Below are 27,043 nucleotides of genomic sequence, written 5' to 3'. Positions count from 1 at the left end.
TCTGCTGTTGTTTTTTATTTGGTCAGGTTGTTGTCTCTTTGACACATTCCCCATTTCCATTCTCAATTTTACTTGTTTTTGTAAATATTAGTTTTTGATTGAGTTCAGCCATTTCAATTGATACTTCATAAGTTCATAGTATGTTTTTCTATATTGTAATGTTACACCACTACCCAAGGCATGCAAGGTAAGGGTGTAAGTTGGCGACTGTTAAAATGTTTAAACCCACTGCATTTGTTTGCACCTATCCTTAGTCATGAACCTGTTGATCAGTGGTTGTCGTTTATTTCATAAGTGTTTCTCTTTTCTGTTTTTTTTTAATATAATTAGACGGTTGGTTATCCAGTTTGAATGGTTTTACACTAGTCCTTTTTTGGTGCCCTTACTTTGACTAATAATGGATTACTTTTACAAATTGTGACTTGGATGGAGAATTGTCTCATTGGCACTTGTACAACATCTTCTTATATCTATCTATTTAGATATCAACTGGAACTCTAATATGAAGCTTTTTAGAGAGATAATTACAGTGACTTGACTGTAAGTGTTGCTATCCACCAATTGCAATTCATTCAAAATTTTGACCAAATTGCAATTTGTTTTATTAAACCAAATTGTTCAACTGGTCAGAAATTTGAACCAACTGCTGTAGAAAACCACAGTCAAGTCGTGAAAGTGCAAGGTGATAAATTAAAACATACTTACAATCCTATAAGACTTTAACTCCACTTTATTGATGGTATTCCTAAATCAGTCTATCAATCTGTATAGTTATATTATAGCCATTACCATACTAAAGGTGAACTGTTTTATTTTTAATTGCTATAAAAATGTCCAAACTAAGCTTTTATATAGTTTTTCTTTCGAAAAGTATTCTATATTCATAAGAATCACACATTATGTGAATAAAAACATTTCATATTCAGTAAAATATTTGTGAAATTGCAATATGTTTGTAGGAAGGGGAGATAATCTTTTTTGGTTTCAAAAAATCTTTATTCAAAAGAATAGTATTTTAGGTTATCTCCCCAAGGAAACTTATCAATAGCATATTCTTATTTCACACATATTTTACTGAATATATGATGTATTATTTTAAATGATATATTATTCTTATAAATATAAAATCCTTTTCGAAAGAAAAACTATATAAATGCTTAGTTTGGACATTTTTATAGCAATTCAAATTCAAAATAAAACATTTTACCTTTAGTATGGTAATGGCTATAATATAACTATACAGATTGATAGACAAATTTAGTAATAACATCATTAAAGTGGAGTTAAAGTCTTATAAGATTGTAAGTATATTTTATTTTATCACCTTGCACTTTCATATTTTGACTGAACAATTTGTTCAATATTCTGACCAGTTGAACAATTTGATTTTAAAAAACAAATTGCAATTTGGTCAAAATTTTGAATGAGTTGCAATTGGTGGATAGCAACACTAACAGTCAAGTCACTGTAAATGAGCATACAAAAAAGAAATGCCTGATAGCCAATATAGAACAAAAACATTTATTTCCCTTTGCATGTAAATATTTTTTCTGAAGCAACCAGTTTAATTTCGGTTTGTGACCCCATTTAAAAAGGATGCTTCTCTCTGGGTACAGCATGCATGATGTTACAAATCTTTATTCAAATTGGACAAAATATAAGAATTGAACAAAAACCAACAAATTGGATTTAATAAGCTTATTACATAAGTATGATATTATCACTGAACTGTTCTTTAGATCTCATTAACTCTTTGATTGACCTCATGTTGTTGGTTCCATTGGTTCAGGGCATCATATACCTGGTTCATATGGCATGGATTACCATCAGTTAAGTGTGTAATCCATTTAATAAATTGATCTTTATCACATTCATTAAATTTCTCCAATAGTTCAGAGGCCTGAAATAAAAAAAAACTTTTTTTTCTACAATTGTATAGCTAAAAATAAAGAGCAATTTAGTTACAATAAAATATTACATTACTGTTGACTTATGTGACTGTACGTACATAGATCATTAAAATTTAAGTAATGAAGATTTTGTTTCAGAAAGAAATTATGGCCAAGTGGTCTATGTAGTCAAACTATTGTATCACTAACCTGTCAACACTCAGGTTGTAAGTTTGAATCCACAATAAAGTGGAGTTAACCATCAATAAATCGGTTAAATATCAATCAAAGGGGATTCAATTTTTTTACTATAATAATATTTAATTTTTTAGTTGTATCTAAGTTTAAAATAAATATTTTGTCTCTGGATAAACATTCCTAAAACATGCACCTGTAAAGGGTGAATGGTTAGTGTCTTAATTTTCTTAGAAACTAAAGGTAGCACAAGTATGAAGTAAGAGTCTTAGGTAGGTGAAGAGGACAGAACTGTTAGCAATTGTTAACTTCTATGTCATTTGGTCTCTGGTGGAGAGTTTTCTCATTTGCAATCATACCAAATCTTCAAAATACCATATGACACCAGTTAATTATCAAGTTCAAGCTGTGATAATTTCTATATTGTGGCTTGGAACTTAATTTTTGAATTTTGATATATTTCTATTTTATCTATTTAAAAATCTACATAAGAATACAGAGGTGCTTGTCCAATTTCAATAGGACAAATAATTGTCTAGAAAGGGAAATTATGGTATGAGTATTGCTCATTGTTGATGGCTGTCAGCAGCCTGTAATTGTTCACATCTTTGTCCTTCAGTCTTAATTATGTACAAACGCTTCAAAATCGTCATACTTATAATCTGAATTTTTTACAGTTTGTGTAACTTTTCTTTTGCACAAATTTTTCTTTTGAGCTGGAGATTATTATAATGGATATTATTGCAAATCACAAAAAAATTGTAGGTAATTTCTTCTTGGAAAATGTTAATGATATTAGCTGATATTATTTTGCATTTATAAAGTAAAGCAATTGTTGTACAAATGAGAAAAATGTGAGATTATTTATTGTAAAAATTCAAAATTCCTGAATTTATGGTACTTTTAGTTTTTGCAAACAAATCTGCAATGATTCATTGGATAGAGCATTCATTTTTTGATAAGAGGCAATATAAAATGATTGTGATTTTACCTTATGAATTCCATTCTGTGCTAGTTTTCTTGAGTAAGCATCACCAATGCCTGGAACATGTTTTGTTGTCATCAAAATCATTGAACCAGACATAAATTTATTATGCTTCTTAGTATAAATATTGCTCATCTTCTGTAAATAAATGGTAGTTTTAAAAACCTTATAGCAAAATCATGGAAATTAAGAAAAAACACTCATAAGATTAGATTTTTAGTCTCTGGATTTTAACTTTAATTTTTGTGCCCTGCCTAGAATAGTAGAGGGCATTATGTCTTTAGGTCTGGGCAATGATATTTAAAATTCAGTTGTATAAGGATTGTCTCATTTCATTTAAAATTTCCATGGATATTATTTGGTTCCTATAAGCTCTGTTATGTTTTTTTTTACTTTGAAATTTTATTCATACTGTTGATTCATATTTTTATTGAAAACCTATTTTCTAAGCCAAAACTATTCCATAAAGGAGCAGCAGCAAAGCTAAAATGTTTATTACTGTATGAGGTAATTCTTACCTGTTACTGAATTTAAAATAATAATGTTTTCTTTGAAGCAATTTTGTAAACACAAAGGAGCCAAATTTTCAAAAGTTTGTAAGTCTCAAGTACCATTGTCCTGATTAGTCTCACTTGTAGGATTTGAACCTTTATGTTCTCAAGAAGAGTTTCAGAGGATGATAAATAGTTGTCATGGGTGAATATTAATGCTCTTTCTTGGATTTTATCTAGTTTAAGAATTTTTCTCTGTACAAAAATGCCAATTAATTGCTGAAGGCTACATAAATATTATCAAGTAGAAATAACAGCTTCAATCTTTTCATCACACCTCCAGTATTATATCTAGCATGTTTACCTTTCTCTTAAAGAAGAAGATTTACCAAACAACCATTTAATTAAATATGAAAACCTTTTGTTTGATAAAATTGTGTAGAAGTGTAGTGTAAAGAGTAGAAAAGTCAAAACTGTCAACAGAATCAAAAGAAACATCAAAAATAAGTAATTTATCTAAAACATCCAAAGATTTTTTTACACTCGTAAAATTGTTAATTCCACTTTTTTCATATATTTCATTTCAAAAGTTTATGATAAGTTCTTTTATAGTAGTTAAGGAACTAGTTAAAAGCACTGAAAGATTAGTTGTAGAACACTTACTATAGACCAAGATGAAACCATATTTTACTGTTTTTTTTGTGCAGTTTAGGTAGCCAATACATAGTAGGGACCTTCAAATGTTCAGAAAAAGCCTTAAACTGTGATGTGATTATGATATGTTTGTTTACTATATGACTCTCTGAAGAGCGCACTGACAGAAATGTAAATGAATTTAGAATTTCATTCTTAACGTCTGTAGTATTTACGGCATACCACTACCACATTTTTGGCTGCTTTGTATGCTGGTACAAACACAAAATGCTTTGAAAGTTCTTGAAGTTTATTTGCTGTCTGAAGTTGTTGAATCCAAGAAAGTTGATAATTTTACGAAATCTTCAAATGGTTTATGCGACTGCCCTTGTAGTTTCTGGATGCGTTCAAGTGATTGGAATCTTATAAATTCAATATTTTGGATGTGTTTGCCTAAATATTGGTAATTAATGCTTTTGAATTTCTTAGGTTTTTTTTAAGTGGTATAGATGTTCCTGTGTTTGTTAAAAAAATTCCCCGTTCTTTTTGTCCTATATATTGTATACCACACTTTGGCTTTATTGAAGTAACCAGATAGAATGAAATTCAAAACAATGTAGCTGTGGCCATTGATTGACACATTAAAATCATCCATTGACTGGGACAATTTACGTGAACGTTTGTCTGTAACGACCACTGTTCATGACGTACCTACGATAGACATTTAAACTGTGGGGTCACCAAAGGTTTCTTAACGCCTTTTAATTATAAAATAATTCGAAAAATTATTCAGGAATAACCTTTGTGTTTTGATTTATATAATTGATATAAATCAAAATATCGTGTTATTTCTGATTAATTTTTCGAATTACTTTATTTAGGTGTTGAGAACCTTTGGTGACCCCATAGTTTAAGTGTCTTTAAAAAGTACACAGTGAGCATTGGTCGTTACATACAAATGTTCACCTAAATTGTCCCAGTCAATGGATGATTTTAATGTGTCAATCAATGGCCACAGCTACACTGTTTTGAATTTCATTCTACATGAGGCTGTTAGTTTTTCATGCAATGTCATAGGAAAAGAAAGCCAAAAAGCTCTCCCTTTCACTGTTGATCTAACAGTGTTATCAGAAGATAGTTTAGATCAGGTATGTCATTTTCTGGCATTGCATGGGAGTATTTGTGAATATTCACATGCATTTTTATTTAATAATCCGGCTGAAGCAGCATTTCCCCCTTTGACACAAATGTAAAAAAAGACTAAATTTAGCAGGGGAATTTCGGTTGAGGGTAGTTTAATTCATTATAGGAATGTGTTTTTTTGAGCATGGGAATATCCTTGAAGGTCTATTTTAATGGAAATGTGTGAAATTTACAGTTTGCTCATTCTTACTTTACTTTGCTACAACCAAATGTTATGAAGCTTATACATAATGCTTATTACCACCAAAACACAAATCAAGTTCAAATTTGGGAGCCGCCACTATCACCGTTTATGTGTTAAGAAGAAATAAAAGTCATTCAGTTTGAAAGTAAACGAATGTCAATAGGTTTCATTTAAATTAGAACATTGACTACATATTTACAAACGATGTATGTGTGTGACACATTCTTCTTTTATGTAAACTGGAAGCAGAAAATAAATCATAGATATAATTATTTGACACCATAAGGGAATATGACTTAAACCAAAAGTATCTGTTGTTTATTGTCTTGTATATCATAAAAAAAGTTCAATAAAGTATATGTTTTTGGAATCAGTTTTAGATAAGCTTTTAAATGGAAAAAGATTTAGGTGTAAAGACATTCAATTATTATTCTCTGGACAATATTCATAAACTATTCTTTTCTTTTTCCAAAATTCTCATGTTTAAAGCCACGTGTCACTTAATACAGTACGTATAATTGTACAATTTTTTGTATTTGATCATGCCATAAATAACTAATTAGAATTTGTGCAAATTGATATTGTGTATTTTCTTTCACAAGTATTCTTTACTTATTGAAAAGATCTAATAATCAATTTAAAAACTTACTGATAAATTTTTTGAGCAACTAAAACCATGCGGTCTTTGTTTCAAAATGGAAGTCAAGCACGAGGGTACAACCAAGGTCACATGATCAAATGTGACGCAATCAAATTTTTTTAAGCTTAATAACCAATGAAAATAGTTTTTGTTTCGTTACTTTGTCTTACTTTGTCTTAAATGAAACATGAAGATCTATATTAATTACAAGTATTTAAACATTTGTACGGACATATGTTTGTGTAAGACAGTGGTTGGAAGGAATTTTGGTACACCTTGCAAAATGCTTGAATTAATTTCCAGATTGAAAGCTTCAGGTTTATAGATTAAAAGGCTGTAGTCAGACAATTAGTCCTGAGCATTTCCAAGAAAAACATTCCACTGAAAATTGTGGAAATGTCCATTTAGTTCTCTGCACACTATGATGATACAACATTATAAAAAAAACATTAACTACAAATTGAATTTCTATTAAGCTGTTAAGGGCTGCTCATTCATGAACAGTTATGAAAGTTCATGATACTCATTATTTCATAACATGAACAGTACCTGGATGGAAATAATGAGAAATTCAGTTTTAGCACATACTTACAACCTTTATCCAATCAAATCGCTTAAATTTGCCTTCTATGTTTCATTACAGTCGATAGTACATTCTTTTCTGTGTACTATTATTAAGTAACAATGCATGCATGACCACTATGGTAAGATTTTATTGTAGCGTTATTAAGATATTATGAACAATAAGTGCAAGTGGTCATTTGGGGAAACAAATTTTGTGGCCGAATATTTTTTTTCTTGCTTTTAAGATCCTAAGTTTTTGTCCAGCCTGCAACGGTAGTTGCAGAAAGTGTGACATAGGGATAGTGATCTGGCGGAGAACTAACTTCTTAAAAGCTTTATATTTTTGAAGATGGAAGACCTGGATGCTTCATACTTTGTATATAGATGCCTTATTTTATGAAGTTTCCATCTGTCACATGTCTATTGTCATTGACCTCATTTTCATGGTTCAGTGACTACTTGAAAAAAAAGTTAAGATTTTTTGTAATGTTAATTTCTTATTATGAGTTATAGGATAACTATATTTGGTATGTGCCTACCTTGCAAGGTCCTCATGCTTGTCAGACAGTTTTCATTTACCTCTACCTCATTTCATGGATTGGTGAACAAGGTTAAGTTTTGGTGGTCAAGTCCATATCTCAGATACTATAAGCAATAGGTCTCATATATTCGGTGTATGGAAGAACTGTAAGGTGTACATGACCAACTGGCAGGTGTCATCTGACCTTGACCTCATCTTCATGGTTCAGTGGTTATAGTTAAGTTTTTGTGTTTTGGTCTGTTTTTCTTATACTGTATGCAATTAGTCTACTATATTTGGTGTATGGAATGATTGTAACATAGTTCAGTGGTTAAAGTTTAGTTTTTTTTAGTTTTGGTCTTTTTTTTGTAATTCTATATACAATAGGTCAATCATATTTGGTGAATGGAAATATTTTAGATCTACAGTTGCGCATGTTTTATTTGACCTTGACCTCATTTTCAAGGTTCATTGCTCAGTGTTAAGTTTTTGTGTTTTGGTCTGTTTTTCTTAAACTATAAGCAATATAGGTCAACTACATTCGTTGTATGGAAGAATTGTTAGCTGTACATGTCTGCCTGGCATGGTTCATCTGACTTTGACCTCATTTTCATGGTTCATTGGTCAATGTTTAGTTTTCTTGGTTAATGTTAAGTTTATGTGACAGTTGTAATAAAGCTTTATATTTAGGACTATGAACATAATAACAAAGATTAGTAAAGAAGGCCAGACATTTCAGTGTGTGCACTCTTGTTTACATTTGTATGCATTTTTTATGCCCCACCTACAATAGTAGAGAGGCATTACGTTTTCTGGTCTGTGCATCCGTCTGTTTGTTCATTTGTTCGTCCGTTCGTCTGTTCATTCATTCGTTCGTCCGTCCTACTGTCCGTCCATCTGTCCATCTGTCCTGTTTCAGGTTAAATTTTTTGGTCAAGGTAGTTTTTGATGAAGATGCAGTCCAACTTGAAACTAGTACACATGTTCCTTCTGATATAATCTTTCTAATTTTAAAGCCAAATTATAGTTTTGACCCCGATTTCACGGTCCACAGTGTAAACAATAGTGTGAGTGATGCATCCTTGTACTATGAACACATTTTGTTGGTGATTATTTTGTAAAGTATAATAGATAGTAAAAATCAGTATCCAAAAAAAGTGAACAGCAAGACAAGATTTACAACTCCTTTACATAAAGAAGTATATTTGGTCAGTGGAAAATTCTACTGGCACATAAACAATTTAAAAATTTTAACTTTTTTTTATTGGTTTATATTCTACAGATGTTGAATGGATGAATGATGTTCAGAGAGAGAACATAGCTCACATGATGGCCTCGATGCACCTCGTCCTCAGACAACAAGATGGTGGAGAGAAGGATGCTGGGGAATACAGACATGTTACTAATACATCATTTGAAAAGTTTGTTGAAAGGTAAAGTTTTCATGTAATAAAATATTAAAATTCAGTTAAAATTTAACATTGTAACTATAATTAATGCATGCATTAATACCAATAAATATGCTTTATTCATATAACAAGTCATAATATAAATTCAGTTAGTGATTAATACAGAGAATAATTGGAGTGAATATTCATGATGGAAATATAAAAGTTATGTATACTTGAATGAATTTTAGGAATTTTCACATTTTGTTAAAGGCATATATGCATGGTATATTTTTTTTCTCTCAGTAAATTTAATTGTAACATTGTATTTGTAGATACATCTCCTTAGCTAACACCAAACACTTTGAAATCAATGATATTAATGACGCTGTGTCGAAATCATTGAAGCAGATCAAAAGTGAAAATGAGGTTGCTGTCAAACTGAAGAAACAATTGGAGCATGAAATGGTAGTTCTAGAGGAAAGGAAAGCTGTAAGTTTTGTTGAAAACTTGTGTATTTATTGAGTTTACAGTAACCATTTATTAAACAATTTGTATAATTCCTAGATTACTATTAAACACAGTTTAATGGTTGTCATTAAGCTTGATACTGTTGACTCATTTATTTTGTGGATTGTGGGGAAAAAATGTAGTTTCATGGATATATTGATTTCTTTGTTTTGTCAAAATCTGGATACAAACCTATAGTAATGTTGTACTTCGTTGAACATTTGAATTCTTGATTTGGTAATCCCCCAAAATTGTATCCCACAAATAATAATGATTCCACAGTACTTTGTTTTAAAAGTTGTTGAAATAATTGTAATCAATTTAATACACAACTTATAATTTAAAGCAGTATATGAATGAATAAATTATCTTTTTTTAACAGAGTGCTGTGAAATTTCTATGTCAAATTGGACAAGATACTGCCATCACAGAACAACAGATCAAAGTAGTCAAAGCACAGCTGGAGAAAATATCTAAACTTAAAAAGGTTGGTACTAATGTGTATTTGAATGTGTTGTACCTTGTATGTTTAGTATCAGGTAAAGATGGTACGTAGCCATTTTTGCTGTAATAAAAAGAAGTTCTTTTGTTAAAAAGGGTCTTTGTTTTTATTCCTTTTAACTGTTTGCATAGAATCATAATAGAAAATATTTAGATGTGAAGTTAAACCTTGAATGAAGTTTTCCATGACCATCATTTTCCTTGATGATAAAGGATGACACAGTAGAACCGAACAGTTTGTTTTGTTCATTTTACAGTCTCTCAGATACAGGATATGACGCTATGTCATAAATAAAGAAGGTGACTCGGTGGCCAAGTGGTCTATGTAGTTTTTCAACTGTGATCAACTAGCCAGTCAACACCAAGGTTGTGAGTTCGAAATCCTGCTAGTGCCGGTTCACTTGACTCGTATCTAAATTGACAAGAATTGACAGTTTTCTTATCGCAGGTCTGTGGTTTTTGCCAGGCACTCCAACTTCCTTCAACAATAACAATTGGCTGCCACGAAATAGCCCAATAATGGCACTTAAAAGGGGGCGTTTAAATACCAACAATCAATCAGAAATTAACATTTTGTTATCTTATGACTACAGTTTCATGTTTGTGGTAGTTATAACTAATTTTTTTTTCATTTCAGTTACTTCCTGAATATCAGATAGCAGAACAGAGAGCTGTGTTTAAAACGACCCAGATTTATGGAGATACAATGAAGGAGGTAGAGAAAATGAACCTAGACAAACACAGTCTTGGAGAACTGAGAGGGATGAGTAAACCACCTCTAGATATCGAAGATCTAATGGCAGCTGTTATTATGATATGTAAGTTACTTTCCTTGACACATTTAAATTAGGCCTTGCGGTCATAAAACTTTCGAGTCAATTTTTTGTACTCGTACTCGAAAATCAACCGATCAAAATGCTGGATTTCATGTTTTGAGCATGATTTTTGTGCTCCAAGCACTGAGCAAAGTTTTATGACTTCAACCCCAGGTTATGTATTTTGATTTCATAGAGAAAAAAGTATATTAGATATCCATCCATGACACAAAGTCAGTACATACACAGGAATAAACACACGAAAAGAAGCAGAACTTTTGCTGTTCTTCATCTCAATGCTTTGATTACTTATCATATTTACTATGAATGTTAATCTCACAACAAGCTCATCATTCGTGCTATTGTTTATTACAGTAAAGTCTCCGTCAGCTGATTTGACATGGCAGAAAGGTGCAAAGAGACAAATGGCAAACTTAGAAAGGTAGGTATCATTTTTGTTGGTGGTTATTAATTTTCTGTCAGCAAATATTGTCAATAAATGAAATTAAAACTAGTTTTTATCAAAGCCTCCTCTTATAATTTAACTTTTGCCTTTTTCTTTTCTATATCTAGCAACTTTTCTGATTTTTCATTCTATAATCAAATGTAAAACAATTGTTAAGCACACCAGTAAAAACATTACAGACAATACAAATTAATTTATAATAATATTTTTTTGTAGATTCATTGATGAAATGATGGTATTTGACAAGAATCAGCTACCAGAGTCTACTTTGAATTTGGTAGAACCTTACCTGAAGAAGGCCTCATTTGACCCAGATACTCTTGAGAAAAAGACTGGTAACCCAGCGTGTGGATCACTCTGTAGATGGGTTAGGGGTGTTGTATGGTAAGTTTGTGGATCACTCTGCAGATGGGTTAGGGGTGTTGTATGGTAAGTTTGTGGATCACTCTGTAGATGGGTTAGGGGTGTTGTATGGTAAGTTTGTGGATCACTCTGTAGATGGGTTAGGGGTGTTGTATGGTAAGCCTGTGGATCACTCTGTAGATGGGTTAGGGGTGTTGTATGGTAAGTTTGTGGATCACTCTGTAGATGGGTTAGGGGTGTTGTATGGTAAGCCTGTGGATCACTCTGTAGATGGGTTAGGGGTGTTGTATGGTAAGTTTGTGGATCACTCTGTAGATGGGTTAGGGGTGTTGTATGGTAAGTTTGTGGATCACTCTGTAGATGGGTTAGGGGTGTTGTATGGTAAGTTTGTGGATCACTCTGTAGATGGGTTAGGGGTGTTGTATGGTAAGTTTTAAACAATAAATGATGTCATCATGAATTTTATCTCTATTGTTTGTGTTATCCATCAAAGATAAAAGAGGACTTAACCATATATAAACTAAAAGTTTTCAGTCAAAATGTATTATTATTAAAAACCATAGCATTACTTTCTTGGAATAAGAATTATTGATATTAATATTGCTTTCAGATAAAGCCCCTCAAAAAAATCAGGATTTTTATGTAATACAATTATGTTCAATCAGGTACAACAGAATGATGATATCCAAGGTGGAGCCACTTCATAAGAAAGTCAAGGAGACAACACAGCAAGTCGATGATGCAGAACATAGAATGGCAAACTTGGAAAAGAAAAGAAAGGTAGATAACTTTGTATAAATATATCACAGAAAAACAAGGTAGACAACTTTGTATAAATATATCTCAGAAAAACCTTACAGAAGAAAAGAAAGGTATTAATTTGTAAAAATATCTCATGTTCAAAACATTCCTTTAACCATCTATATATTATGTAAGAGTATGGAAAAAAAAACACTACACCAAAATTTAAGCTGAGCTTAATTTGTTGGATTTTGATTCCTTAAAAGTGTGTTTATTGTGCTAATATTTCATATAACAACTTTGAATTCCTAGAAGCTTATATTGTATAAATATTTTTTGACTGATTGATAATTGATTATTGTGTATTTTAGGACCTAGAAAGTAGATTACAAGGACTTGCTAAGAGTTTTGAGGAAGCAACTATTGACAAAAACAAACAGGAAGAAAAATGCATCAAAATGAAAAAGATGTTAGAAACAGCAGCCAAACTTAGAAAGGTAAACACCAAATTAATTTTAAATAATAATGTTGACTTTTGCAGTAATAAATACAATATGTTTAAGTTTGTTTTTGACATATTTATTTTGGAATTAGAAATAAATAACTGACCAAAATACTTAAAACTATTGATTCATTTATGTTCCAGGGTATCAATTATCAGACATTGAAGAAAATGATATTTTCCTTGAAACATGATTTCATGGTTATTTCATAGTTTGCATACATTCCATACAATTCTATGAGAAATAAATACTTACTTTAACCTTTAAAAGTGTGGCTCATCTTACCCATGAAATACATGAAAATTGGTGCCCAAAATAGTAAAATTTACATTTTGTTCTCAAAGCAACAGTTTGATTGATCATTAATCATTAGCATCAGACTTAATGAGATGGCATATTCTTATTCTTACTGTATAATTTGAATTCCAGATTTTAAAAGGAGAGCGACAAAGATGTCAACAGATTTACGATTCCCACGAGAGACGATTGGTATCCATTCCAGGTGGTTGTGCTATGGCAGCTGCCTTCTGTACATACCTTGGTACCTATCATCATAACTTCAGACGTATGATGCTCACTGTACACTGGCCAAACTGTTTGAGAGAAAGAGGTGTTCCTCTCGTCATTGACTCCATTGATGGTCTAAAAGGTATTTTTTTATAACCAATATTTGTTATACTGTATTGTAAAGTTGTCTTTTTAAACATGACCCTTGTATACTGGATATTGAATACTGTGGATTCATTATTATTAGTTGAATACCAATTTTCGTTGGTTTTGTGGGTACAGTTGAACCACGAATTCAAATGTTCAACGAATAATACATTTTCAATACACTTTGTTTACAGAGATTGGCAAAACCAGGAAATCAAATATCCATCAAAATGCAAGTTTTCAGCAATCCATGAAAATTGATACCCGCTTAAATAAAAGAAACCACAGTAAATTTATTAACTAAAATTTTCAGTAAAAAACTTAGCTGTTACAAAAAGAGAAATGCTTTGTTTAAGAAAAAACACTGCAGTATTATACGAATATGTTTTTGTCTGTAGGTCGTGTTATAGACTGGTCTATAGATTTCCTGAAGACAGCCACAGGAGCCAGTCAGGTTTATGACATAGACTATACCTCAGCCTTACTGGGACAAGGGGATTATGATGAACAAGCAGACGATCAGGCTCAGGTATTTATGTTTAATACAATAGAAAATATTGAATGCTAACTTCAATAAAATTTTATATTGTTTTGACGCCTTTTTTTCTCTTCATTTATTTTTCAATCGGTCCCATGTTTATAAATTAAGAAACTTTCGTTCATTTATTAGTGTTTTTGACATTGAAAACAAAACCTGTACGAGGAAGATACTCTATTAATGTCAGTACTTATTTACCACTTGTGTCTTCAGTGCAATAGACAGCTGATGTAATGTTTCGTTTAAATTTGAACCTTAAAGAAATATTAACATTAACAGGATGCAAAGGGTGATATTAATGAGTTGAAAGAAGAAAATGAAGAAGAAGTTAAAGAGGACAATGAAGAAGAGGGAAAGGAAAAGACAGATGAACCTGAAAAATCTGAAGTAGAAAAGACAGAAAAAGAAGAAGAGAGTGGCAAAGGTATTTATCTTTATAAACTGATAATTATTGTAAACAAAAAAAATCTGACTATATCCTGGAATAAATATAGGAGTTACAAATGGTAGGAAGAAAGAACTCTTTACAACATTTTGTGTTAGATTTCATTAGAAAGGGTTATTAATATTTCAGTATACTATATGATCTCCAATGTTTACTATCGATTCAAAATTTTGTTTGACCTTTAAGGTGGTACCCAACACTTTCACTAAAATTAATTGAGCTCATTTAATTTTCATAAAACTTTGTCAAAGTATTTACTTTGACACTTTAACAAAAATATAAAAATATAAAATTTTTTGAACCAACCGTTTTGTCAGAAAAATTACACTGGTTATATAGGAATTTGACAAACACCAATTTTGATCATTGAGAAGCTTAATATTCTTTTTACAACACAACGTAATTAAAATGTTTTACTGACTTTACAGAGTTACCTCCCTGTAGTGTTAGGTACCACCTTAACTTATTATTTCATTACTTTTTAGAATCATCAGCCTCAATAAAGGATGATGATCAGAAGACTGAGAAGACTTTAGATAAGATACAAGAGGAGGAGAGCAGTGATGTCCAGGAAGATGAGAACCAGACAGATGTCACAACCTCACCTGTACTAACCTCTACACAGTATAATAGATATGTCGGATCTCTCATTAAAATATTAGTAGGGGAGACAGTTCTGAATGACTGGACGAGGAAAGGTAAATATTGATCTACCACACCTGTACTGACCTCTACACAGTAAAATAGATATGTTGGATCTCTCATTAAAATATTAGTAGGGGAGACAGTTCTTAATGACTGGACGAGGAAAGGTAAACATTTGTAAAGTTCTGTAGAATGAGACAAAATTAATACAAATAGTGGAATAAATGACTTGATTTTAAAATGAAACATACAGAAGGATTAGAAGTTTTATGTTGATATTGCTTAATTCCTTCATTAATATGATTTTAAGCCTCCATCTAGGAGCATAATGTTTTTTTGGTCTATGTGTCAGTTAGTCTGTCTGTCTGTCCCTCTTCAGGTTTATGTTTTTGTCAAGGTAGTTTTTGATGAAGTTGAAGTCCAATCAACTTTAAACTTAGTACACATGTTCCCTATGATTTGATCTTTCTAATTTAATGCCAAATTTGAGTTTTGACAAGTTTTTCATGGTCCACTGATCATAGAAAATGATAGTGCAAGTACATTGTACTATGGACACATTTTTGTTAGTTTCCATTAATTGTTCTCTGAAAATGTGTCAAAAAAGGCTATTGAATATATTGATAGAACAGTCCCTTCAGAAAATACTCAAAATATGATGGCTCTAGATACACTGTACAAATTTTAAGTTAAGGGAGTACATGCATGTGTGATTTGTATTTTGATACAATGACTGTTGTTTTTGTAGACTTTGGACCAAGACAATTAGAGAATGCTGCTATAATGATATCATCTTGGCAGCGACCTCCCATGTTGATAGACCCGAATGGTGAGGGATCACATTGGCTTGGACGACTCAACAAACTCATGAATAAACGTAAACTGGTATCTCTAGACATGGAAACTCGGTAAGAAATATACTTGAATAATGCTTGACAATAATATGTTTGATTAAAACAAGTCATGAAAATAAACAGTGAATATACCAGGTTGTGCATTTAATGAATATTCACATTTTCTAATTCTTTTATCAATGAATTTACAAAAAATTTAATCCAAATATTTGCATGTGTAATTTGATTGTGATTTTAATGAACTGTGAAAAAACATAACATTTTTAACATTGTTTGATGTTTAACTAATATATAACTGGTTTCTCTTTACCCCTGTGTGTGTGTTGCTGTGTGGATTACTCTAACAACTTCCAATCATACAGCTGGTAAGTTATCTAACAGTTACCTCCCTTTAATTGTTGTTTCCATATGAATCTCCACCCCAATTTATAGCTATTTTTGGAAGACAAAATTACAAACTAATATTGTTTTTTCATATGAGGTTGTTGAAAAGTATTTATTTTGTGTGACGCTCATCAAAAATATTGAAGATCTAAACATAAAGCAATAAATACCTAAAAAAAAATATTTAAAAAGAATGTGTCCCAGGTACATGGATGCCCCACTCGCACTATCATTTTCTATGTTCAGTGGACCGTAAAATTGGGGTAAAAACTCTAATTTGGCATTAAAATTAGAAAAATCATATCATAGGGAACATGTGTACTAAGTTTCAAGTTGATTGGACTTCAACTTTATCAAAAACTACCTTGACCAAAACTTTAACCTGAAGTGGGACAAATGGACGGACGAACGAACAGATGGACGCACAGACCAGAAAACATAATACCCCTCTACTATCGTAGGTGGGGCATAAAAACCAACTGTTGGATTCATTTATTTCATAGGTATCAATAATCATGGATTAAAGTTAATTGTATTTTTGTGGATATTAAGTCTTTGTGATTTTTCAAAAGTTGGTTAACAAGAATAAAGAAAGGTTGTACATAAGTGAACATTTTATCTAGGGCAGCTAAAAAAAAAAATATGAAATAATTTCAACTGACAAAAAATGTTGGTTCACAGAGTTAAAAAGAAAGTAAACTTAATAAAAAAAAAGATAACGAATTGATAGCTTACATATATTATAATTATATATGTTATTTAGGTCTGATCCTCATGTGATCCTGACACTGGAGAAAGCCATAATGAGAGGAAAACCTGTGATTCTCAACAACTGTGAGAACCATATTGACAACATTATAACTCCATTGATGCACCACAGAAATACAGCTAATCCTCAGGACCAGGATGAAGGTAATATCTCTGACTTGTTTGACAAGTTCTGTGGGGTTTTTTTTTTTGACATAGGTTCCAGTTTTCATGTATTGAGGGAAAATTGCATTTTTGTGCAAACTTGATATCATGGTTTGAACATTTTTGACGTAGAAGCCTAATGAAATATTGTAAATTATTGAAAACTTAAATTTGTGGCTACCCTTAAAGTCATATGAAACCTCAAATTAAAAAAAAAATATGCATATGTTTTTTAAAACTAAATGGATAGTTTTTATTATACAACTTATGTACATATAGTTTTTTCTGAGGAAAATTCTTTAATTTGTCCACATTTAGAAGAAGTTTACTTATTTTTAATTGCTTGCTGCCAGGAAGCAATTCGCCGACATATTTTCCGTATGCATAGTGACCTAAGCGTGACCCTCCTCGTAAAAATCCGGTGATAGCAATACGCATGAATCTGTCATTAAAATAAACAATTACCTGATTGTATATGTTAAACACGTGCTAAATACCCATGCTTTTTGTTGATTATTTATTATAAGGTGACAATCGGTAAACTTCGGCTTCAAAACACGGCATTTAATGAGTAGCCAGCCATATTTGTTAAATCATAACAGACAGATAGAAAAAAAAAAATTGACGATTATACGATATATTTGCGTAAAAAATGATAAAATCGTGCACAGAGGACTAAGTTTATGATATATACATGCATTGCTTCAAGAATTGGATAAACATTATTTTTCACCAGTCACTCGTTTCTTATGACTTTAAGAACAACGTCCATGAAAAATAACTATCAAATGAACAACAATTAATCTAAGTTCTGAGCACTTTTTATGATACATACAAATTGAAGTAATTCTATTTATATCAATTTAGCTAGTTAATATATGATTCAAAGATGACCACACATATGCATGAAAACAAAATGAAAAATAAACATGTTTTTTTATACATTACTAATTTCCATCCATACTCAAACAATTATTTTTTTTATATTTTAGTTGTGTTAGAAAATGGTAATTTAACTTATTGGACAGATCTTAGATTTTTTTTTTTTTATATGAAAATAGTACCTACCTATTTTTCAATTTTCCTATCTCTATTTCAGAGCCTAGAATGATAAGATTTTGTGGACGTAGAGTCCTTTGTCACCAGGACTTCAGATTCTACTTGTCAACACCACTACCCAAACCAAGATTTAATCCTGAGATTGCCTCTACCACTACCATGATAAACTACGGTGTCTCACATGACACACTTACAGAGGACCTGCTCACAAGAGCATTTTCTCGTATCAGACCTGAGTTATACAAAGAGAAGAGAATTGCCTTACGTAACATGCAGTTACAGAAGGATACCTTATTGAGGTTGTCAGACATTGTTAAGGAGAAAGTCCTGACCAATCAGGAAGCCATGTTAGGAAGTGCTAAAGCCTTGACCTTCATAACAGATATTACTAACGCTAAGATTGAGGTAAATATGCATTAACACACTTTACTACAATGTTACATACTTCTTCACTTCAGGGTAGTAACTAAATGCATGATGATTTTAATTAAAGGAATGATTTTCATATTATGAAGTAGCAATCTGCTTAACTTTCTATTAAAATAATTGATCCCTTTAAAACATTTAATGACATTTCAATTTCACAAGCAGGGAGGAACTACTTCTGAAATGAAATATGTATAAAGTTTTATGAGTTATTAATTTGAACATTGCCTATTTCTTTAAAAAAAATGAAGTAATGACTGTAAAACTTCATAACATATATTATATATTTCAGCTTGCTAAGAGGTTAGAAGAGACAAAAACATTACTGGTTGATATAGATGATCTGAAGGATGAGTTATTCCCCTTGGCTAGGAGAGGTGCCATGTTGTTTGCCATTGTAAGAAGTTTACAGAGTGTACACAATGAGTACCAGTTCTCACTGAAGTATTTCCTGGAATTGTTTGATGAAGCTGTTGGGGATGACGTACCAGAAAATTACAAGATAGACGATGATGAATCATCTGTAAGCATTTTATTTGTATAAATTATTGGAATTAGATGCCACTTTCATACAATTGAGAGGTTTAGCTAGCTATAAAACCAGGTTTAATCCACCATTTTCTCTATAAGAAAATGCCTGTACCAAGTTAGGAATATGACAGTTGTTATCCATTCATTTGATGTGTTTGAGCTTTTGATTTTGCCTTTTGATTAGGGACATTCCGTTTTGAATTTTCCTTGGAGTTCAGTATTTTTGTGATTTAACTTTTTTCCTGTTTATAACCTAGTAAGATGGATTCAAGATTTCATCCTTCAGGTTTGGTTCCAGTCTTGCTTAGGACTTTATAAAAAAACTTGACATGATTCACTGTCTTTACCTTTAATGATAAGTTACTTAGAAAACAATCATGATTCAAGTGACTTACCACATTACATTAAAGAATCAACAATCAATCAATCTTCAAATCCATCAAATCCTATAGAAGTAGCAATGCTGAACCTGAAAAAACTCCTCTGACACTTTAAGATGAAGGAATGGCAATGAAATTGTTGTTCTTTTGCTTTAGGTTTTGTGAAATCAATGAGTCTTTGCTCATTGTTGAAGGTCATAAGGGGATCTGTAGTTGTTAATTTCTGTGTCATTTAGTCTCTTGTGGAGAATTGCCTCATTGGCAATTATACCACATTTTTTTATTATACAAACATGTCTTTATAATGAGTTCTTTTAAATGGAATTCTTAGGCTTATGAAGATGATGACGAAAGTGTAGTGGCTCCAAAGGTCAGACACAGCAGTACATCTTCCCAGGGGTCAAGACAAGCACAGGCACAGGGAGAGAAACAAGGAGAAGAAAAGAAGTCAGAGAAAGGAGACGGAGAGTATGAAGATGATTTTAATGACACAGAAGGTATGCATATACATTGTATTCAGAAATAGTTAATCGTGGTTAATAATTTTGTAAATGTACTCTTTTTATTTTGTTAACAATATTTTAATATCTAATAATTTAGTAATCATTCTAATTTTAGTATCAATAGTTTTATATCTGTATTAATCTTTTAAAATTATTAAGTTAGTATATTCACTATTTAGCTTCATTGTTCATTTCTATTTAGTTTAGTTCATGCTAATCTTTTGTAGAGTAGTAACACATCTTACAATGTAATCATCGTAAAGTGAGCAATAATACATGTATAAATATTGTGTTATAACTTTAATACAGAATTCTCAAATCTAAAAAGCATTAAATGTATAAATTAGACTCAGAATGTCAATAAGTTATCTGGTTCCAAATTAGTTCATTTTTGCAATAATATTGTAATCTCTTAATAAATTTATTTGACATTTTTGTGAATTTTGTTTGAAGACACATAAAATTTTGGGGTAATTTTGTTATTATAGATCCCAGGGTATACTATTTGTGGGATGATATTTTTTTTGAAATAAGTGTACATATTAGCAAATTCCAATGCTCAACAAATTACATTTCCAATAGACTTGCATGCAAAATTATTGTTTTAAATTTATTTTTTGATTCAATAACTCTAGATTGGAGCATTTTTTTCTGTAGTTCAGTGGTTTCTTACAACCAGATAATTTATTTTATGTAGCATGTGTATAAAAATATTAATGAATTTAGTTCTTTTTTAACAAAAATAATTCATTGTATATATAGGAATTAAAAAACAAGGTGAGATTTGTTCTGTTGTTTTGTTTTTTGTTTTATCTGGAGCATGTTTCGTCAAAAAAATGATTTTGATTTAAGTAATTCAGAATTTTCTATTGTATATCATTACATTCATTTTCACTTGTATCCCATAATTCATATTGGAGATGGAATGAATAAGATAAATCCTGTATGAAAAACTAGAATCTTTTGTTCAAATTTTAACTGAATTTGAACTTCAAACCTGAATATTTAAATAGTTAGATCTTCACCTTAATTGATAATTGATTAATAAGAGATCCCAGGTTTTACATGGGGTTCCAAGACCTATGATCAGAAATTAATTGCTGAGGAAATTATATCAGTAATGAATATTATTAGAAAATTTTGAATACTGATTTGAACTATTCATTGCAAAAAATAAATGAAGAACTTCAGTTATTATAAGTAAACAAAAAACTAAATTTATGAAAGCATGCTTCAGAAAAGATATTGAGAATCGACGGCCAATAATATTCGGTGCTGCATTGATTGAAGTTTTCACTCCTGAAAAGGAAAGATGGTTGTTTCTTGCACAAATAACATGAATGAATGCACTGTTGTTATATTGAGTCATTGTTGACATTTGTTTTGTTTAGACAGTTTTTATTTTTAATACACCTTTCCAACATACCTAACATTGATGACCATATTTAACATTCTTATTTTTTATTGAGCTTTTAGACATTATTGTAAATGATTTTTTTTACAATTTTTTATTTGTAGAAATATACTGTATCATATATTTTTTTTTTTACTAAATGATTATTAAAAATCTATTTTGAAGTATGCTTCTTTGATAATTTTACCTTTTGATAAAAGGAAATTTAATCTGTTTTTTGTTCATCATGAGTAGAACAACATGTTTGTGTCCCTCTACACTAACTTGTTACAATTCTTTTCAGAATCTAAAGGACTATGAGTAATCTCATTGTTCATACACCAAAATGAAAATAATGTTGCATCATTGGTTGAATTTTAATTGTTTAGAATGTTTTTAAACTAATCACAACGTTTTGTTGTACACTTTTGAAAATATTACACAGAATACATTATATTCTGAAATGGTGACTGGTCAATATTTTTTAAGAATGTTATGTTTTATTTAACAGGTGATTCTGCAAGTACAGCAGCAGCACAAAAACTAATTGCTGGTACAGAATCAGAGGAGTTACCTCCTCTTGAAATACCTGAGACTGTTCCATTACCATCTGAAGGGTTGGAGTACTCATCTCTATCTGCCAATCAAATCAAACAAGTGATGGACAAGTTGACAGGACTTGTATATCGTAGAATTAGAGAGTAAGTTTGACATTGTCATAATTTTTGTTGCCTTGAAAAACGTAAAAATGTTATCAAGAGTTTAGAATTATATCTGTCTTTTTCACAGAATGCAGAAATTTTCATCATATCATTTAATACATAGTACTTTATAACCCATTTATTAAAAGGAAAGGACATTTTACTTGAGTATGACACTTTGTAAAATAAAAAATTCTTGTTATCTGAAGTTAATATGAAGTGTGTCAAATACAGCATTGATTTAGAAAAATATCATAATTTGTCAGTGGTTTAAGGTTTAATAAAAAGTTTTCTGTAGTAATATGATATGTCTTATATGTTAACTTAGTTGTTTGTTTATTTTTTTCTAGGAGTTTGTATGAAGAAGATTGTCTTCTGTTTGCCACCTTGTTATGTCTGAACATTGAAGCCGAAGGAATGGAAAACTTTTCTAATGAAGAAATGTCTCTATTGTTACAAGGTACAATTTCCACATAAATATCAATCATGCTCCTGAATTAAAAGTAAAAGTAGGAATTTGATTTAAAAGTACATGTACTCATCTATTTGAAAAAGAAATCAGTTATGATTTGTTTTTTTTTCTTCCTCAACCATTATTTTGATAAGATAATATATTGCATGTTTCCATATAAATTGAACAACTATATTTGAAATAAGTATCAGGTAATGATTTTCTGTCATTATTTTCATTAAAGGTAATCCTGGTCTTGGTATGCAGCTGACTTTAAATGATTTTGACTATAAGGATGATCCACCTACATGGCTGCCTCAGGAGAAATGGGAAGATATCATGGCCTTATCTGTCCTCCCGGGACCATTAGACAGTCTGTGTGTTAACTTTGCTCAAAATTCAGATGCGTGGAAAGCTTGGTACAAATCTCCATACCCAGAGAAAGAACCACTTCCACTGGCTGTAGGGGGAGAGAGTACAGGTAAGGTTGGGTTTTGTTGTCAGTAGAAATTGACCATTGAATGAATGAATAAATCTTTATTGCAAAAGCATAGACATGCTATGGCAAAATTAGCAACATATATTACATAATATAAAACATGGATAGACAGCAGAGAATAATAGTATAATACAATGATATATATGGTATAGTTATGAGACTATATTACATCGAATATTCCATGCAGCTTTTTACAAAATTACATTATTTCATTGTAAGAGACTAACTAGAAGCTTGTAGTATATTCAATAGTTTGTAATTATTAGGCCAAGAACAAAAAATACTGTTTCTAATGAAAACCCAAGTTTATTATACAGAAAAAGGTTTTGGTAAATTTCACATCAAAATAGTATCATCTGTACTGATTTCTATTTATTATTGTTGTTTAGAACGAAGACCTGGTTCTAGTGGCAGCGTTGGGAATGCAAAGACCCCAGATTTAGGACCAATGACAGAGTTCCATCAGCTGTTACTTCTCCGTATGCTCCGACCTGACAGACTACCAACAGCTCTCGTTAACTATGTCAACAAACACCTGACATTAAATCTACCTGACCAATCAGATTTTAATTTAGCCGACACATTGAAAGATGCCAAACGTCACCTTGGTGTGTTGTTATTACTGCCTCCTAGTGTTACAAGTGAACTCAAACCATTTTCAACAAAATTAAGAATGACTGACCAACCAATAGATGTTTTATATAAGATGGCTCAGGTAATGCATGATTAATATCTTCAATTTACAGGCCACTACCACTATTACTAATATGAATATATTTACTAGTATTTTAATTGGTACCAACTTTGTGGATTGAGAAAAGGTGTTTTAAATGAAACTTGACTCTGTGGCTTTAACAAATTCTGTATACAAGCCAATAGACAGCTTGTGGTTTGTTGAACACTTTGTTATGTGGTTAGCTGTTATCCATTTATTTTACCAAATGAATCTGCAGTAATAAATGATTTTTAACATCACCAATCTTAGTTTACACTTTTTAAATGTTAAAAGTTTATAAAGTTTAATTGAAATGTAAAAAACTATAAACTTGAAAAGGGCAATGAAAAAGAAGGTTCAAAACACATTCTATCAGTTTATTAATAAAATTAAAAATGGAAATGGGGAATATGTCAAAGAGACAACAATCGACCAAAGAGCAGACAAGAGGCAAAGTCCACCAATGGGTTTTGCACTACCGTAGTTCAGTGAAAATTGACATCACACTTAACTCCAAAACATATAAATGAACTAAATTAAAATTTTTACATTTGATTTTCACAAATTGTTTTGACATATTTTCAGGCAATTGGTTCCAAAGTAGAACATGTAAAGATAGGAGAAGGTTGTGAATACATGATCCAGGAAGCTATTGATGGTGCTGAGAAGCATGATGGATGGGTTATCATAGAAAATCTTCATCTGGCTCATGATACACTGTTTAATGATCTGAAAAAACAATTAGTGAGGGTAGCCAGATCTCGAAGTAAGAGTTAGTTATTTATCCACAAAGATGGGTATTATTTCCTGTTAGATGTGCCGTGATCCACATAGGATATTTTCACAATTTTTTTTCACACATTGTAGAAGGGGATGTAAAACACCTGTTGATAATTTGCCAAAAATGATTCCTATTAAATATGATGGTGTCCACAAGGTATGTGTTCACATTTTTTGCACATTTAGTCAGGGATAGAGAGAAAAATAGAGAAGAAATCATATTTTGTAAGACATGCAATTGTCCTCAAATGCTGTAAACCAAATAATTTCACTACCAATTTGTTTTCTTGACTTTCTAGAGTAGGAAAATAACAAATATGTAAAAAGTTGCAAATATGTAAAACATGGATCTTTCCTTATTATCTTCATGAAACTGATTTGAAAATCACAAAATTAAATTGCAGAGAAACGGGCTAGTAAAGGCTAAATGCGTTTATAGTAATATAATCATGTTACAACAAAATGACAGGTAACACTTCTGTAAATATAGTCAATGCTATTTCCCATAGTAACTCCTTTTAGGGCTTAAACGGTGTCTCTTTTACAGTGAATTTTTATGCCCCATTTATTATGCCTCATTTATGAGCATTATGTTTTCTGGTCTGTTCGTTCGTTTGTCTGTCTGTCCCGCTTCAGGTTAAAGTTTTTGGTTGAGGTAGTTTTTGATGAAGTTGAAGTTCAATCAACTTGAAACTTAGTACACATGTTCCCTATGACATAATTTTTCTTATTTTAATGCCAAATTAGAGATTTTTCACGGTCCACTGAGCATAGAAAATGATAGTGCGGACAGGGCATCTGTGTACTGGGGACACATTCTTGTTGTAAAAAATTTAATTCTTTAATGGAAAGTTCCTATGCACTGCTATTATTTTCTAAGGTTGAAACAAAGGGCTGTGCAATATATTTTCAAACATTTGTATGCCTTGAAGTTCTAAGAGTTTAAACTTATACTTAAATTATGTACAACCCCTGCCTTTACTTTGGGTCTTCCTCATAATTAAATTTTGCTGCAATCCATGTGTATTTATAGATATTTATACTGGTATAATCTGTTTATCTATGAGATGATACATTGAGATCTTATTTTGGAACAAGAAGGTAAACTAGAAAAAGTATCTTTGAATATTATATATCTCCCCAAAAGAGACTTGGTTGGTGAAAAAGCTGTATTTACAAAGAGCAACCTGTATTTTTTGTGATTGGCAACTCAATTCACCTTTAGAGAGAACACAAGTAATAAAATTTGGGAAAGGCTGTACACTTTTAAATGTCATATGATAATGGGTATGAAGGTATATAACTATAAAGGGGGTCACATAATGCACTTAAACAAGTATTGGTTTGCTGTTACCACTTGTTTAACTAGCCCAAATATTCTGATATAATTTCAAACATTTATTTCCATTTTCCTCGATTATTCTAAGCAGGATTTCGAATTTTCAATTTAGTTCAATTTAAACATATTCATGTGTGTTTAGCTGCTATTTATATAATATATCTGTGATAATATTAATAATTTATTTCAGTTATATTTTACAATTTGTTGTGATGTATTTATTTTCTGTCTTCAATGAGTGTAAATGATTTGGCAATGAATTCAATTGTACTTGTGAAACTCATTGATCATTTATATGAATTATATGCTGCTGTTTGAATTGTTTGAATTCACATCTTCATACATGCATATTAATTAGCAATTAATTGATAAAAAAACATTGGTTTCTTTGTGCATGAATGGTTTCCTGTAAAAAAACCTTGAAGTATATTGTGCAACTATAAATTTAAATGTACTATAAAAATGTTAAATTTGTATCTGTGTTTATATAGTTAGAGTTTAAAAAGGTCATGTTTATGCATATAATTTTTCAGCTAATTCAATGAATAATCATTTATTTCTTCTTTAAACAAATGTATTCTGACAATAAGAATTAAAAAAATTATAGAGCCTCATAACTACTAATTTAAATATAGATATACCAGATTTTATTTTTAGCTCCAATAATCATCTTTTGAATAATTATTTATAACACATGAATGCTAACTTTTGCACCATTTTGTTTAGGTGTCATGCAGGAAGACAAGCAGAAAGGAAGTAGATTCTGTGTATGGATAACATCAGAACCATGTCCCAGGATAACAGATTTCCTGATCAGGAACCTACACAAAGTGTCATGGAGTCACATAACTCAGGATGTAATAACACCAGAGGGCAGCACTGCTGACGAAGGAGGAAAAGTAGATGCTCCATTTACAATACAACACAAATCTCCACAATCATATCTACACTCAGGTACATTGTACATAAATTTTGACATATTTTATGACAATTGATAATTATAATAGTGCGATTTGATGAAGGTAGTATACTAATCTGGCTTCCATTCTCAAAATTCTTTAAAAAAATGTTCACTTATTCCTTCATGAAGGGTTAAAATTGGCATAGAAATATTTGTGATAATACGTTTAGGACAAAAATAATTTTTTTTTGCATCTTCCTTTAAAATTCCTGAAGCTATGACCCTTAAATACACATTATTTGTATTTTAGGTCAATTTTTGGGGAAAAAAATCCATAATCTT

General features: G+C 31.0%; 1 protein-coding gene across 1 annotated transcript in view; it reads left to right on the top strand.

The window, feature by feature from the left end:
• The window catches only part of LOC139525471 (uncharacterized), a 105,491-nt gene that overhangs the window by 65,699 nt on the left and 12,749 nt on the right, over positions 1-27,043 (top strand). The window contains exons 68-91 of the mRNA XM_071320826.1: positions 8,587-8,737; positions 9,028-9,184; positions 9,585-9,689; positions 10,341-10,521; positions 10,894-10,960; positions 11,201-11,368; positions 12,013-12,127; positions 12,460-12,585; positions 13,021-13,240; positions 13,644-13,774; positions 14,063-14,207; positions 14,714-14,926; positions 15,622-15,781; positions 16,875-17,023; positions 18,123-18,487; positions 18,801-19,031; positions 19,751-19,916; positions 20,685-20,699; positions 21,827-22,016; positions 22,367-22,476; positions 22,712-22,948; positions 23,356-23,681; positions 24,267-24,453; positions 26,527-26,754. Of these exons, the coding sequence (XP_071176927.1) occupies positions 8,587-8,737; positions 9,028-9,184; positions 9,585-9,689; positions 10,341-10,521; positions 10,894-10,960; positions 11,201-11,368; positions 12,013-12,127; positions 12,460-12,585; positions 13,021-13,240; positions 13,644-13,774; positions 14,063-14,207; positions 14,714-14,926; positions 15,622-15,781; positions 16,875-17,023; positions 18,123-18,487; positions 18,801-19,031; positions 19,751-19,916; positions 20,685-20,699; positions 21,827-22,016; positions 22,367-22,476; positions 22,712-22,948; positions 23,356-23,681; positions 24,267-24,453; positions 26,527-26,754 (4,143 nt within the window). The remainder of the gene's footprint in view (positions 1-8,586; positions 8,738-9,027; positions 9,185-9,584; positions 9,690-10,340; positions 10,522-10,893; positions 10,961-11,200; positions 11,369-12,012; positions 12,128-12,459; positions 12,586-13,020; positions 13,241-13,643; positions 13,775-14,062; positions 14,208-14,713; positions 14,927-15,621; positions 15,782-16,874; positions 17,024-18,122; positions 18,488-18,800; positions 19,032-19,750; positions 19,917-20,684; positions 20,700-21,826; positions 22,017-22,366; positions 22,477-22,711; positions 22,949-23,355; positions 23,682-24,266; positions 24,454-26,526; positions 26,755-27,043) is intronic.

Source organism: Mytilus edulis, chromosome 5, assembly GCF_963676685.1.
Source record: "Mytilus edulis chromosome 5, xbMytEdul2.2, whole genome shotgun sequence".
NCBI lineage: Eukaryota > Metazoa > Mollusca > Bivalvia > Mytilida > Mytilidae > Mytilus > Mytilus edulis.
Note: the sequence above shows the minus strand (reverse complement) of the source record. Positions and strands in the feature narration are given on the sequence as shown.